This window comes from Poecilia reticulata, linkage group LG23 (assembly GCF_000633615.1).
Source record: "Poecilia reticulata strain Guanapo linkage group LG23, Guppy_female_1.0+MT, whole genome shotgun sequence".
Taxonomy (NCBI): Eukaryota; Metazoa; Chordata; class Actinopteri; order Cyprinodontiformes; family Poeciliidae; genus Poecilia; species Poecilia reticulata.
This window is the reverse complement of record NC_024353.1, coordinates 9,693,886-9,705,137: the sequence shown is the minus strand read 5'-3', so window position 1 is coordinate 9,705,137 and position 11,252 is coordinate 9,693,886. Positions and strand designations below refer to the sequence as shown.

Sequence of the window (11,252 nt, the reverse complement as noted above, 5' to 3'; positions counted from 1 at the left end):
TAAAGGGGAAAAAAAAAAAAAAAAAAAAAAGAGAGAGAGAGAGAGAGAGAGAGAGAGAGAAGCCTGCCTTCAAGGCCATGCTGTTTCAATTAACCCTCGCAGAGTCTGAAAACATCTCGTGATAAAGGCAGCCGGGGCCATCTGTTATATAGATGTTATCGGGTTAGGATCACACTTAATCCATAATGTGCTTGTGCTGCTGTAAACGTGCGCGCGACCCCGCGCTAGAGCCAGCAGACCCTGGCTGGAAACGGACCTTTGATCGGCTTCAGCTGGATGGGTGGGGGTGGGGGGAGGAATATAGGCGACGAGGCGGGAGGACGATCAGTTGCGGCCTAAAAACGCAGAACCGACGGAAAATATTCCTCTCCGAGGACAAAAAGGAACAGGAATGACACCAAGGGATGAATCCCAAAAGCTTCTTTTCAGTTCAACTGAGGAACTTTGTGTTGTTTGACATTTATTTAAAAGTTACACACAAGTGCAGTAGGTTTACTGAAAAGACGACTTATGAAGTTTACTGCTTGATTTGGATTTTATTTATTATTTAAAGACCCCCAGCTTCTCCAACATCATGATGCTGCCACCACCATATTTCACCATAAGAATGGCTTGTATGGTTCAAGGTGGACTTGCCAGTTAAGGTGTAAAGTGGGCTGAAAACAAACAAATGCCACATTTTTCAATCAAAACCCTTGTTGGTTTGTTTTTTTTTTTTTGTTCTGCTCGAAAATTATTCTCCATTAAACAAAATCTAAATTTATGTTTTTGGTTTGAAAATGTTAAATTATTTGAAACATTTGTATGTATTTGTTAACCAGTAGGCAGTGCCAGCTAGTGTCCCCTTTAACATAAAGGATGCTTTTGAATTTCAAATTAAAAGCAGGACCAGTCACATTTTGTGCGACTTGATACGGTTCTCACACAATCCCCACCGGTATTTCTAGTGCTGAACGTTTTGTTCCACAAAAAGTACAAGTTCTGTTGCAGTCTGGTGAGCGTGTTGGAGGACCTCGTGTGTCATGAGACGCCGGACTTTGAACTCTGCTTCTTCTTTGCCAGCTCGGCCCGAATCTGATGGGGGAACTGGTCCAGGTGCTCATTCACGCACTGCATGCAGAACCTCTTGGTGTAGAACAGGCTGCAGTCCTGCACAAAAGAAAAAGCACAGTACGTACCCTTTGGTCGATGGATGGTGCTTACATGATGTACAATTACAAAATAACTTTTTATTAAACCACTTGTGTATCCAGGTGTTAATAGCGAGTGACAACGTGTGCAGATTCATGATGCTTAAATGAAAGCACCCATACATCTTTATTTAATAATACATAATAATAATAAGTAAGTAAATAAGTAATGTAATTAAAGGAAAGGAAATGTAACCTGGGACACGTGTACATCTTTTTTTAATCAATAGATTATTTTATTTACGTTTTATCAGACAGGTGTTCATGTGTCTTACCGGTCCAACACAGACACACATGTTGCATAGGCTGCATGCAGATCCCAACACCAGAAACTTCTCCTTATCCGGACTGAATGGATCCTTAGCCACAAAACATTCCTCAAGCAACCTGATAAAAGGTAGAAACAGCACTCAGGCTTCAATTACACTTAACTTATCTAGTCTTAAAAGCACTACTAAGATAAAATATACAATTAAGATCACACGGTGCCCTGAGTACAACGCAGAAACTGTAGGAGTTACTTTCTGCACCCAAACACCACACAGACGATGAAGCTGAAGCGTTGTTTGCTTTAGCACAAGCTAGCACCATTCGGCTTCGCAAATGAGTGTTTAACGTAATTTCAACTTACACAATGGCTCTGGTGTTAGGTGGTTTCTGGCCGTAGTAGGTATATGAAGTGCTCAAACCACATAACTGGCAATTGAATGTGTTTTGAAGGGTTTCAGTCGCAGTTTGCTCCATTGTTTAAAAGTAGAAAGTTGGTTTCAGTGGAAACCCATCCTGTTGTGTGAGCAAATAGCGCCACCAACTGGAGTGGGGGTAATACAACATGTTGTAAAGTCCGTATTTTTGTAAACAGAAACGTGATTATTAGTGGTTTTTGTGATTTATTTGAATTTTGATAATATATTAGTTGAGTCTTTTATATATCTAGCTATCAAAGAAAACATGAACTACATGATTAACTTTATTTACTAAATCTCATTTTTATACATTTATTACGTGTCAGACCTTTTATTCATGTTAGCAGTATTCTAATCTCCTAAAAAAAACATCCCCAAAATAGTTTTGTGTTATGTCATATTATAATTTATTTCATTAGCATTTTTAAGAACAGCAAAAACTGATGGAAGTACTTCACAGTTAAGCCAAACAAAATAATAAAATGCATACAGAGTAGAAAACTAACCGCATTGCAGTAAAAAGAAACATTGTGTTCCCTAAAAATTAGCCCAAAGGGCAACATGTACAAGATAAACAGCAAGTGGATTCAAAATGGACCCCTAAAAGGGTGAGGAACTACAGAGCAGGAACAGTCCCTAACACGTCTGGAAAAACTATCATTTCTGAGACATGATTTAAACCAAGTAAAAGTCTGAAAATGCAGATTATGCAGATCTCTGATGAGTCTAGATGGTTCATATCTGACAATATGAACATGTGTAGAGTGTTGTATATATATATTTTTTTTTTATTTTTTTTTTTTACAGAGTATTTGACATGTCTGGATGAAATTATTTGTTTGGGTATTACTGAATAGAATGGTTTATTTATATTAGAAATCCCCTTGACAGTGTGATTGTGCAGATAGTCCTGCTTTTTGAATATTATTTCATTTGCAGACAAACAAGAATGGAAAAAAAAATCTGTATCATTGCAACAATTGGGACTGTGGTTAAAAATATAAATAATTTACATCTTCATAGGCATGTATCTGAATGTAAATCACAGCATTGCAAAAAAACCCAAACATTCTATATATATTCATTTATATTATACTTCTACAGAATAATTACTTTACAGAAACAATTCCATGTACTGTACATGATTTTAAAAAAATAGAATATAAAACTTAATTACTGCATCAAGATTAATTCAAAGTCACAGATGAGAAAAAAAAGGCATCGATCTTTGTTATTTGGCAGCCGCCTTACTGTCCTCCTCTGTCGTTATTGTATTCCTTATATATTTACAAAATACTGCATGGACCAGTTTAACAGATGAGTGTGTTTTTAGTGCAAATATTTAATACTGGCCATTGACTTGAATTCACATGACTCGCACCAAGACATGCTTTTACAGGCAACCTAAGCTGAGGTCTGAGTTTTCAAGCAGCACTTTGAAAGATTCATATAAATGCGTAACATTAGACATTGTCATGTGTCGTATATCTGCTGAAGAAACACATGTTTACAGCACAGATTCAGGTATTTCTCTAAAATAGAAAAAAAGGTCTGATTAGGCAGATTTGAATAAATACACACAATAAATAGGACTATTCTAACCCCACCTACGGACATCTGTGTTTCATACTGTTAGGCTTTAATCAGTGCTTGAAGAATGTGCGCATAATTTAACTGCACTTTCAATTTCTGAACAATAATATGAACTCTAACTCATTCTGTCAATACATGTCTCTGTAGATTTCCTGCAGGAGCGGGTGCAGTGAAGTGTCCTCTGTTGTCTTGATATCCTGAACCAGCTGTGCGTGCTCTGTTACCAGTTCCCTGAGGTCAGCCAGCTTCTGCAGCAGTCTGGGGAAGAGGAAAGCGTCATCTGGATGATTGGCCAGCAGGTGGAGCCGCAGGGCCTGGATGATGCTTTCCTGCAGCTGCTCCACCAGCGGTACATCCACCAGTCCTGGACGGTCTGAGAGGGAAGAATGGTTAAGTAATACCCGGTGCCGTTTGTAAAGCTACAGTAAAAAAAAAAAAAAAAAAAACACCAATAATTTGGCTTATTAGCCTGTCATTAGAGGAAAAACATGGACGTTAATTTTTCAAAGTCATATTTTCTTCTTACCATATTTTTCATTCGCTTAAACGTCACAGTTTCAAATTAAATAATTTAACAAAATTAAATATTTAGCTCAAACATAAATATTTAGTTAGCAAGCTAGATATTTAGGTAATATGCTAAATCATATTTAGTTTTAATTGAGAGCTAATATTTTGTTTGTATCTATACTTAGGAGCTAATAGCTTACTAGCTAAGTATTTAGCTTGGAGTTAAATATTTAGCTAGCTCAGAGCTAAAAGTTTAGTTTGGAGCTGCTACCTTGTTGGTAATGTAAATATTTAGCCAGAAGCTAAATATTTCACTCCACATATAGCATTGAGTTAAATATTTAGCTTGCTAACTAAGTATTTAGTATCAACCTGAATATTCAGCTTGCTGAATATTTAGCTTACGAATGAATAACGTGGTGAAAATATGATTTTGAAAAAAAGAACCCCTACATTTTGTCCTCATTTCAGGCTTAATAACCCAAATTATTTTTAATTTTGGACTGTGTAGCTTTAAGAATGCCAACCCATAGAGTAGCACTCTTACTTTGCTTGAAAAAAACAATGGATATGCTCCCAGAAAGTAGAGCAAGGTTACCTCCACAGCAGATGATAGCTGCCACAAAGAGGGCCAGGTCACTGTCATCCAGACCTAGAGAGTTGAAACGAGTAGCAAACTGGAATTTGGGCTCCATCATGTCGCTGAAAGGCCGCCGGAGACCTTTAAGGAATTCCCGGGTGATGAAGCCTCCACCACGTGCCACGAGGAGGCCATCTTTGTTCATACATGAGGCCAGAAGGGTGAAAAGGGCTTCATAAACCGCATATTTCAAGAGAGTCACCTTCAGATGTAAAAGAAAAAAAAAAAAAGGGTATAAAATCTGCCTAAACGTGGGCTAGCTGCAGAATAAACCACAAGTAAATGATTCTTTTAATCAACCTGATCATTCAAATCCAAGCTCTGAAAGCCAGGCACAGCTTTAGCGAACTCTGTTAGCTCTGTGACCGTCTCCACTGAGGTACTCTGGCAGCAGTAGAAGAGCCTGGCCTCTGCCTCCCGTTGCTGGAGCTCCTCACAAACCAGCGCTGGGATTATCTGTCCGGTTTGAAGATGGAGGTCGGGCTCCGCAGATTCAGTCCTTACCATGTGGGCCGCCAGGGTCTTCTCGGCAAGCTGAAACGTCTCCATGTCATGGATGATAAAAGGCTGTCGATGAAGACAATGTTTGTAAGTTGTGCATAGTACAGGGCTACAGGGGATCATTCTATTAGTACACTTGAAATAAGACAAAACTGACTTACAAGTAACTTTACAGGAACATCTAGGAGCTTGTTTTAAATAAACAACTCCTTAATATTGATTAAAAGTATGTTATAAGTGAAATAATATGCAAGTGGGACAAGACATTCTTCCCATATAACCTATCAGGAAAATGTCTTATAACTAGTTACTTTTCATCAATATTAAGGAACTAGTGACCTAAATCAAGCTCCTATGGTATTCTGAAAAGCTACATGTAAGTTAATCTAGTTTTATTTCAAGGGTTCTGAAGTATTTGCACAAGGAACTAGACCAAAAATGCTTAGTAAGATTTTGTGCTTTTGCAGTGTTTGCACAAGGAATGTGTGTGGGAGGCAGCGCGTCACCGATGAGCTTTTTGAGTGAGACACGAGCTGAAAAGAGGAAACTTGCGTGGTTTCTTCAGTCAGTTACTCAGATGTAGATGTAATGAACTTTAAAAAGCAGAAATAGTCCATCCAGTATTCCACAGATTTTTACTTTTATACTAACGCTGACTGGGAAAGCCACGCTGGTCAAGATCCTGACCAGGATCTTGTGGTCGGCCTTGACCGGATCTTCTTCTTCTGTTTCAACAACCTTGCTTTCCTCCTTGAGCTTCAGCTTCTCTGCTTGGGGCATGCGACCAAACCGGATGGCTAGAGGACAGAAGAAGTCCTATTAATTTCATAACAAGCACAGAAAGCAGATCAGACTTTAGCAAATAGAAGTAAGTTTAAACAATTCTGCTCCGCGTTTCTTTTCTTCGGTGCACCATACGGCGCCTCTCACGTTTCAACCTGCTTTAAGGGGTCCGTGTAACAAACCCGCTGACCTCCCTGCAGTCACAGCAAGTGACGGACCAGATGTAGACCCGTTTTGAACCAGCTGCAACAGGACGTGGTTCTATAAATAACCGGCGGTGTAAAGGATGTAAAATCCCCAGCTATATCACAGAGGGACATGTCTCACCACTGTGAAGAGCACATGCAGATTCTGACTGAAAAAGATCTTCACTGTCATCCTACATGGCTGCTTTCATAAATCTTACAGCTATTACATCTGAGCATGTTTTTTTTAATAGTCTGCAGTGATGGGAAATGCAGGGCTCTGACGAAACCAGGAACTTCTTTCAGCTCTCAAATGGCTACACAGACTTTCTTGCAGCTATTATCTAACATAGCGTGAAATTGTTTGCACAATTGAATTAAAACTGCACCCACGTTTCTACAACACCTTCCCCTTTCCTTCCTGATCCGTGTTGACACAACACAGCATGGAGTGACCCAGTACATGCAGCTTAGACAAAGGAAAACACAGAACAAAACAGAAAAAAACACAGCAGCTCCCAAACCAACAGTTTGTTAGTGTCAAACTGTTTGTTTCCAATCACTGTTTGGGTTCATCAAGTCTCTTTTTTTAGTACATATTTAATTATCTTTTTTAGTTTGCTGTATTAGTTTTACCATTATTTTTCATCAGAATTTTGCCAAGTTCTTCAGATTATTAAAATCATGATGCAACTCTTCTTTTTTTTTTTTAAATGTAAACACATCAGTTGTTCCCATAACAGTAAACTAATTAACATAGTTTTTTTGTCTTTAACATTAATCTATTGTTGTTTTTACATTTGCTGAAACAAAAACATAGAAAAACCCACATAATTTATTAGCAGTATGTAGTTGTTAGTCAGGCTATCTACAGCTGGCTACATAACAAAATCAGCTCATCAACCGTAGCTTTAGACAGCGTTGCCATAGTGACGTGGTAACAGTAAATGGATTTAAAACAGACTTTACCGTTGTGGGACATCCCCACAGACACACACTTTTGGAACCTGCAGTACTGGCATTTGTTTCGATTCTTCTTCAGGATCTTACAGCTGCGTTCACACTTATCGTATTCCAGCTTCAGTCTGATGGTCCTCCGAAAGAAACCCTGATTGAGACACACGCACACAAAAAAATGCTGATTAGCCATATTTTTATTAAAAAAATAAAAATAAAAATAAAAACTAGCCTATGCACATTAATAGAAACTCTTAATGTAGCTCTTCCAGTTTCTGCACCAAAAAAAAAACTAAATAGGTAATTCTTATTCTAATTTTGAGCTTCACCAACTTTGTATGGTGAATTTGTTTTCAGGTTCGGCTGCTTACCGCATCAACAAAGGAACGTCTTCATCTTAAGAGTGTTAAGTAAAATTTGTCTGAAACTTTAGTTGTAAAAGTTGGATAGAAAAAAGTTAATGCTCTGGTTTTGTCATTCATTATGTGTCATGAAATGAGTTGGATTTATTTGAATTTCTAAAATTGAATGACTTAAATGCCTGCATCATGCTGGGAAACACAGCAACACATAATTATTAAGTTAGAGGAAAATATAAGAATTTCACTGAAAATCTGAAAAGTGTGCTGTATATTTGAGTCTGAAACTCATTTTCTTCCAGAAATGACTTGCAATTCCCAAAATAATCCCCCACAGCAAGATGCTGCCACCACCATGTTTCACTGGGCCAAAAGGTTCAAGGACGCATGAACATTTTGCAGACTACGTATCATTCATACGTTTATTAACATTTTTAGCCCTTTTAAGATTTAAGAGAATAATAATATATATTTCTCAATTAGATAATTCCCTTAATAGTTGAGTATGGTAATCACTCTCTGTCATTTTTACCCTTTTTTGTTTCTTTATTGTTATTATCGCAGGGATGAAAATCAAAACCGTAAAAAGCCGTGAACACCAATCTTTCCGAGAAAGCTCCCTGATTGGGCGAGACAGGATACAACCCTCCAACACTCACTCACGGCCCTGAGCCAACACAAGCAAACAGATGTCACACACATGCCAAAACATATGATCCTCTGATTTACTCTCACCCGCACACATCAATGAAACATCAGTCAGGACGCTCTGCAACCCTCACTGTCAAGTAGGGAAAATGAATTTTCTGGCAATATATCCGGAGCCACACGGCCATAAAAATACACCAGCCATCATCCTGCACAGCATTTTGGCTGCGTTTATGCTGAGGAGCGCTTTTGGCACGTTGCTATTAAAGGTTATTATGTGTCACATATCAACGTTTTTGTGTCATTTTTAACCAGAACCAGCTGGTTTTGTGGGCGAAATCTTTGTGAATGCCGTTAAAGTGGGGGGACAAAACATAAAGTTCACCATATGATAGTCATTAGAGAAGGAGTGCAAGACAACAGAGCTGGGGAAGGGAGGATAAATGTGTGGTTGTGCAAATATACATGTCTGTGACTTGGGGAGAACAGAGGAGAGAAGAGGCAAATACAGAAATTTTACATGGAGAGTAAAAAAAAAAACCCTTAGTGTTCCTCGAGAGTAAATTTCTCTTTAAGAAAGTAAAAAGATATCATTAAAAAGTACATTAACGTTTCAATTTCTAAATCTAACGAGCCTTACCTCAAATTAGTGCAAGTACAAACCACATAGATCCACAATATTAGAGCAGAGAAGCCCACTTTCACTGGGTGGGGTTGAACTCTGACAAATAAAACAATAGACAGAGCATTCACAGATAGCATGCAGGGATTTTTCCATGATGGCACAACATCGGCCATAGAAATGTGGGAGCAAAGTGCCACTAGAGTTCACCTCCGGTGGGTTCAGGCTCCACGTCACCACGTGCCAAATTCGGAGCAGAGGCACTGTGACACAGTGGATTACGTGCCAAAACAAGCAGCTGCTCTAACGACAAGATATGTGCCGTAGGACGAGATCCTAAGAGGTGAGTCATAAGACTCCCTTTTAAAAGGAAATGTGCACAGCAACCTCCAAACTAAGCAACCACTAAATCGCAGGATCCACTAGTATTACGTCTTTTTATGAGATTTTATTTAAAATCTTCTGGTATTTAAGAGTTTATGATGCCAAGAGTTGTAAAAAGCTTTGCAAGGCTTCTGGAAGAGCCCACAGCATCACAGAACCTCTATGAACTAAGAAATTAATCATATTATAAATTAAAATGAGCTTGATAATGTTCATTCTGATGTAGGGCAAAATTTGATTACAGACTTTATAATCTATTTTATTTATGGTTTTGGTGGTGTTTGGTTCTTACTTCCTTTTTAGATGTGTTTTAGTTTGGATGTTTAAAATATCGTCCAGTTCTGGTGTTGTGTGTTCTTTTAAAATTAAAGTTTAACAGTCTTCAAGAGGGCGAACGTCCATATTACTTGATCATGGTGTCAAAACAACAATATTATGGTTTATTATGATAGTTACTGGGAGAATTTGTCGTCCAGCAATAATTGTTAGTGTGACAGGCCCAGACACAATCCTCTGGTTCTTTCCCAGTTTGAAAAGCGGTTAACAGAAATGGACGCTTGTGTCACAACCTATTTAAAACCCGAGGGAAACAGAAACGTCATTACAAAAGTAAAAAGTAAAGACAAATCTAAAAAAAGTCACTTAGGTGCTCTTTTTTTGAAGAGATGTAGTTTTGCTGTACATCTTAATGCTATTCTTTACATAACATAAAACAAAATGAAAAAAGTGTTATAGTTTAATGTGTTTTTCCCACTGAATAAATGTGATCAAATCAAAATTAACAATTTTGCCTCTCTAACAGAAGAATAAATTATCTCAAAATATCTTAACCATTGTATTTTTCTTTCCGTCTCTCTTGTTTCAAGTTGGTTTCAGTGTAAATTTAACATTAAATTACAACCCACAGAAAAACTTATTTTACTAACTATGTTCCATTTGTTTTGCTGAAACCCTCAAAATTAAAGTTTAATAAAAGGACATGAAAGAACAGCACACAAAGATTTAGGTCGAAAACGACAAATAGCCGGGGGGGGTTTTCCCTCTGGGTTTTGTTCGACGACAAAGTCACACGACCAGACAAACACTGCGGTGTTTATCCGCGCCGGTTTCAACATACTCGCACAGGGATCTAGTGACGGCAGCTCAAGGTCTGCCACACACACACAACGTTCTCTGTGCTGAAGCTTATTAAATGATCACACTTCGGCATCCATGCTGAGCTAAACTATCAACGCTGAAGACTGCTCTCCATGTGTGTGAGAGAGGCAACAAGTGAACCGAGGGCGCCACGTCACCCACCTCACATGACCCGGCTGCCTCAGAAACTTTCCACTCAGCCTGGAGGTCAGACACCTCTGCAGGACGGGCCTGGCATGCGTTTGGATGATGCATGCAGTCGGCCGGTCTTGTTTGCGTGCGTGTACAAATGCTTGCATGTTTCCCCCTCTCGACCCAAAAGCAGTTAACTGAAACTGGTGGCAATATGTGGCTGTAAAGTTCCTGTTCGTCTTACCTTGCAGCCCTCACATGCATGCACTCCATAGTGAAAGCCTGAAGCTTTGTCTGTGCACACCCTGCACTCGAGGTTAAGGGGGCTGATATTCTCGTCTGGACAAAGCGATGCGCCGCACTCCCCAGGCAAAGGACTGGAGGCCGGAGTCAGAGTATCTGCAGAAGACGGAAGGCAAAAGAAATGGTTTTAGTAGAGAATACAGGCCTTAAAAAGAGTTTTTCAGGAGAATATCATTGAAATTGTACCTCTCAAGGAATTAATATACACCTTTCTCATGAAAATTAAAGAAGCATCCAGTTAGCATAGCATTAGCTTACTATATTATTTATTTATTTTAACTTAAGCTCACAATTTGGCGTTTGGATTTTGAATTATAAATAACTTTAGTGCTTCATTACCTCCTGCTGTCTTTCCAATAGTAAACTAAACTTTACTATTCTTTCCATTGACCTAATAATCTCTCTGGCTTTGTATAATGTTAGCTCTAAGGTTAGCATAAAAATATCAAAGTCTTGGTGTGCTCCATCTGATTTTCAAGTTTCAGGTCAAACTAATGTGTCCTGGAGCCTCAATTTAAATTTGAAATGTTGTGGGTACCCCAAAAAAACAGAGCTTAGCTTTAGCTTGTTTTCCTTTTTTAAAAAAGAATTATGTCACCACTAGGCACCCCTCTGGTAATAT

The 11,252-nt window shown here is 38.6% G+C and overlaps 2 protein-coding genes across 3 annotated transcripts in view; both read right to left on the bottom strand.

Annotated features, from left to right (window-relative positions):
* Positions 1-726: 726 nt before the first annotated feature.
* Positions 727-2,006, bottom strand: cdpf1 (cysteine rich DPF motif domain containing 1). Of its 2 annotated transcripts, none has more exons than XM_017302791.1 (3): positions 1,822-2,006; positions 1,435-1,577; positions 727-1,149 (listed from the first exon to the last, which is right to left on the bottom strand). In XM_017302791.1, the coding sequence occupies exons 1-3, from the start codon at positions 1,932-1,934 to the stop codon at positions 1,100-1,102; spliced, it is 306 nt and encodes a 101-aa protein (XP_017158280.1). In that variant the 5' UTR covers positions 1,935-2,006; the 3' UTR covers positions 727-1,099. The 2 variants fall into 2 exon arrangements, with proteins under 2 accessions (XP_017158280.1, XP_008399332.1); XM_008401110.2 differs by having other exon boundaries at positions 1,466-1,577; positions 1,822-1,999.
* A 250-nt stretch (positions 2,007-2,256) lies between these two features.
* The window catches only part of LOC103459501 (peroxisome proliferator-activated receptor alpha), a 48,516-nt gene continuing 39,520 nt past the window's right edge, over positions 2,257-11,252 (bottom strand). The window contains exons 7-12 of the mRNA XM_008401111.2: positions 10,572-10,726; positions 7,058-7,196; positions 5,715-5,917; positions 4,920-5,186; positions 4,578-4,821; positions 2,257-3,842 (exon numbers count right to left, since the gene is read on the bottom strand). Coding sequence (XP_008399333.1) covers positions 3,598-3,842; positions 4,578-4,821; positions 4,920-5,186; positions 5,715-5,917; positions 7,058-7,196; positions 10,572-10,726 — 1,253 coding nt within the window. The 3' untranslated portion in view covers positions 2,257-3,597. The remainder of the gene's footprint in view (positions 3,843-4,577; positions 4,822-4,919; positions 5,187-5,714; positions 5,918-7,057; positions 7,197-10,571; positions 10,727-11,252) is intronic.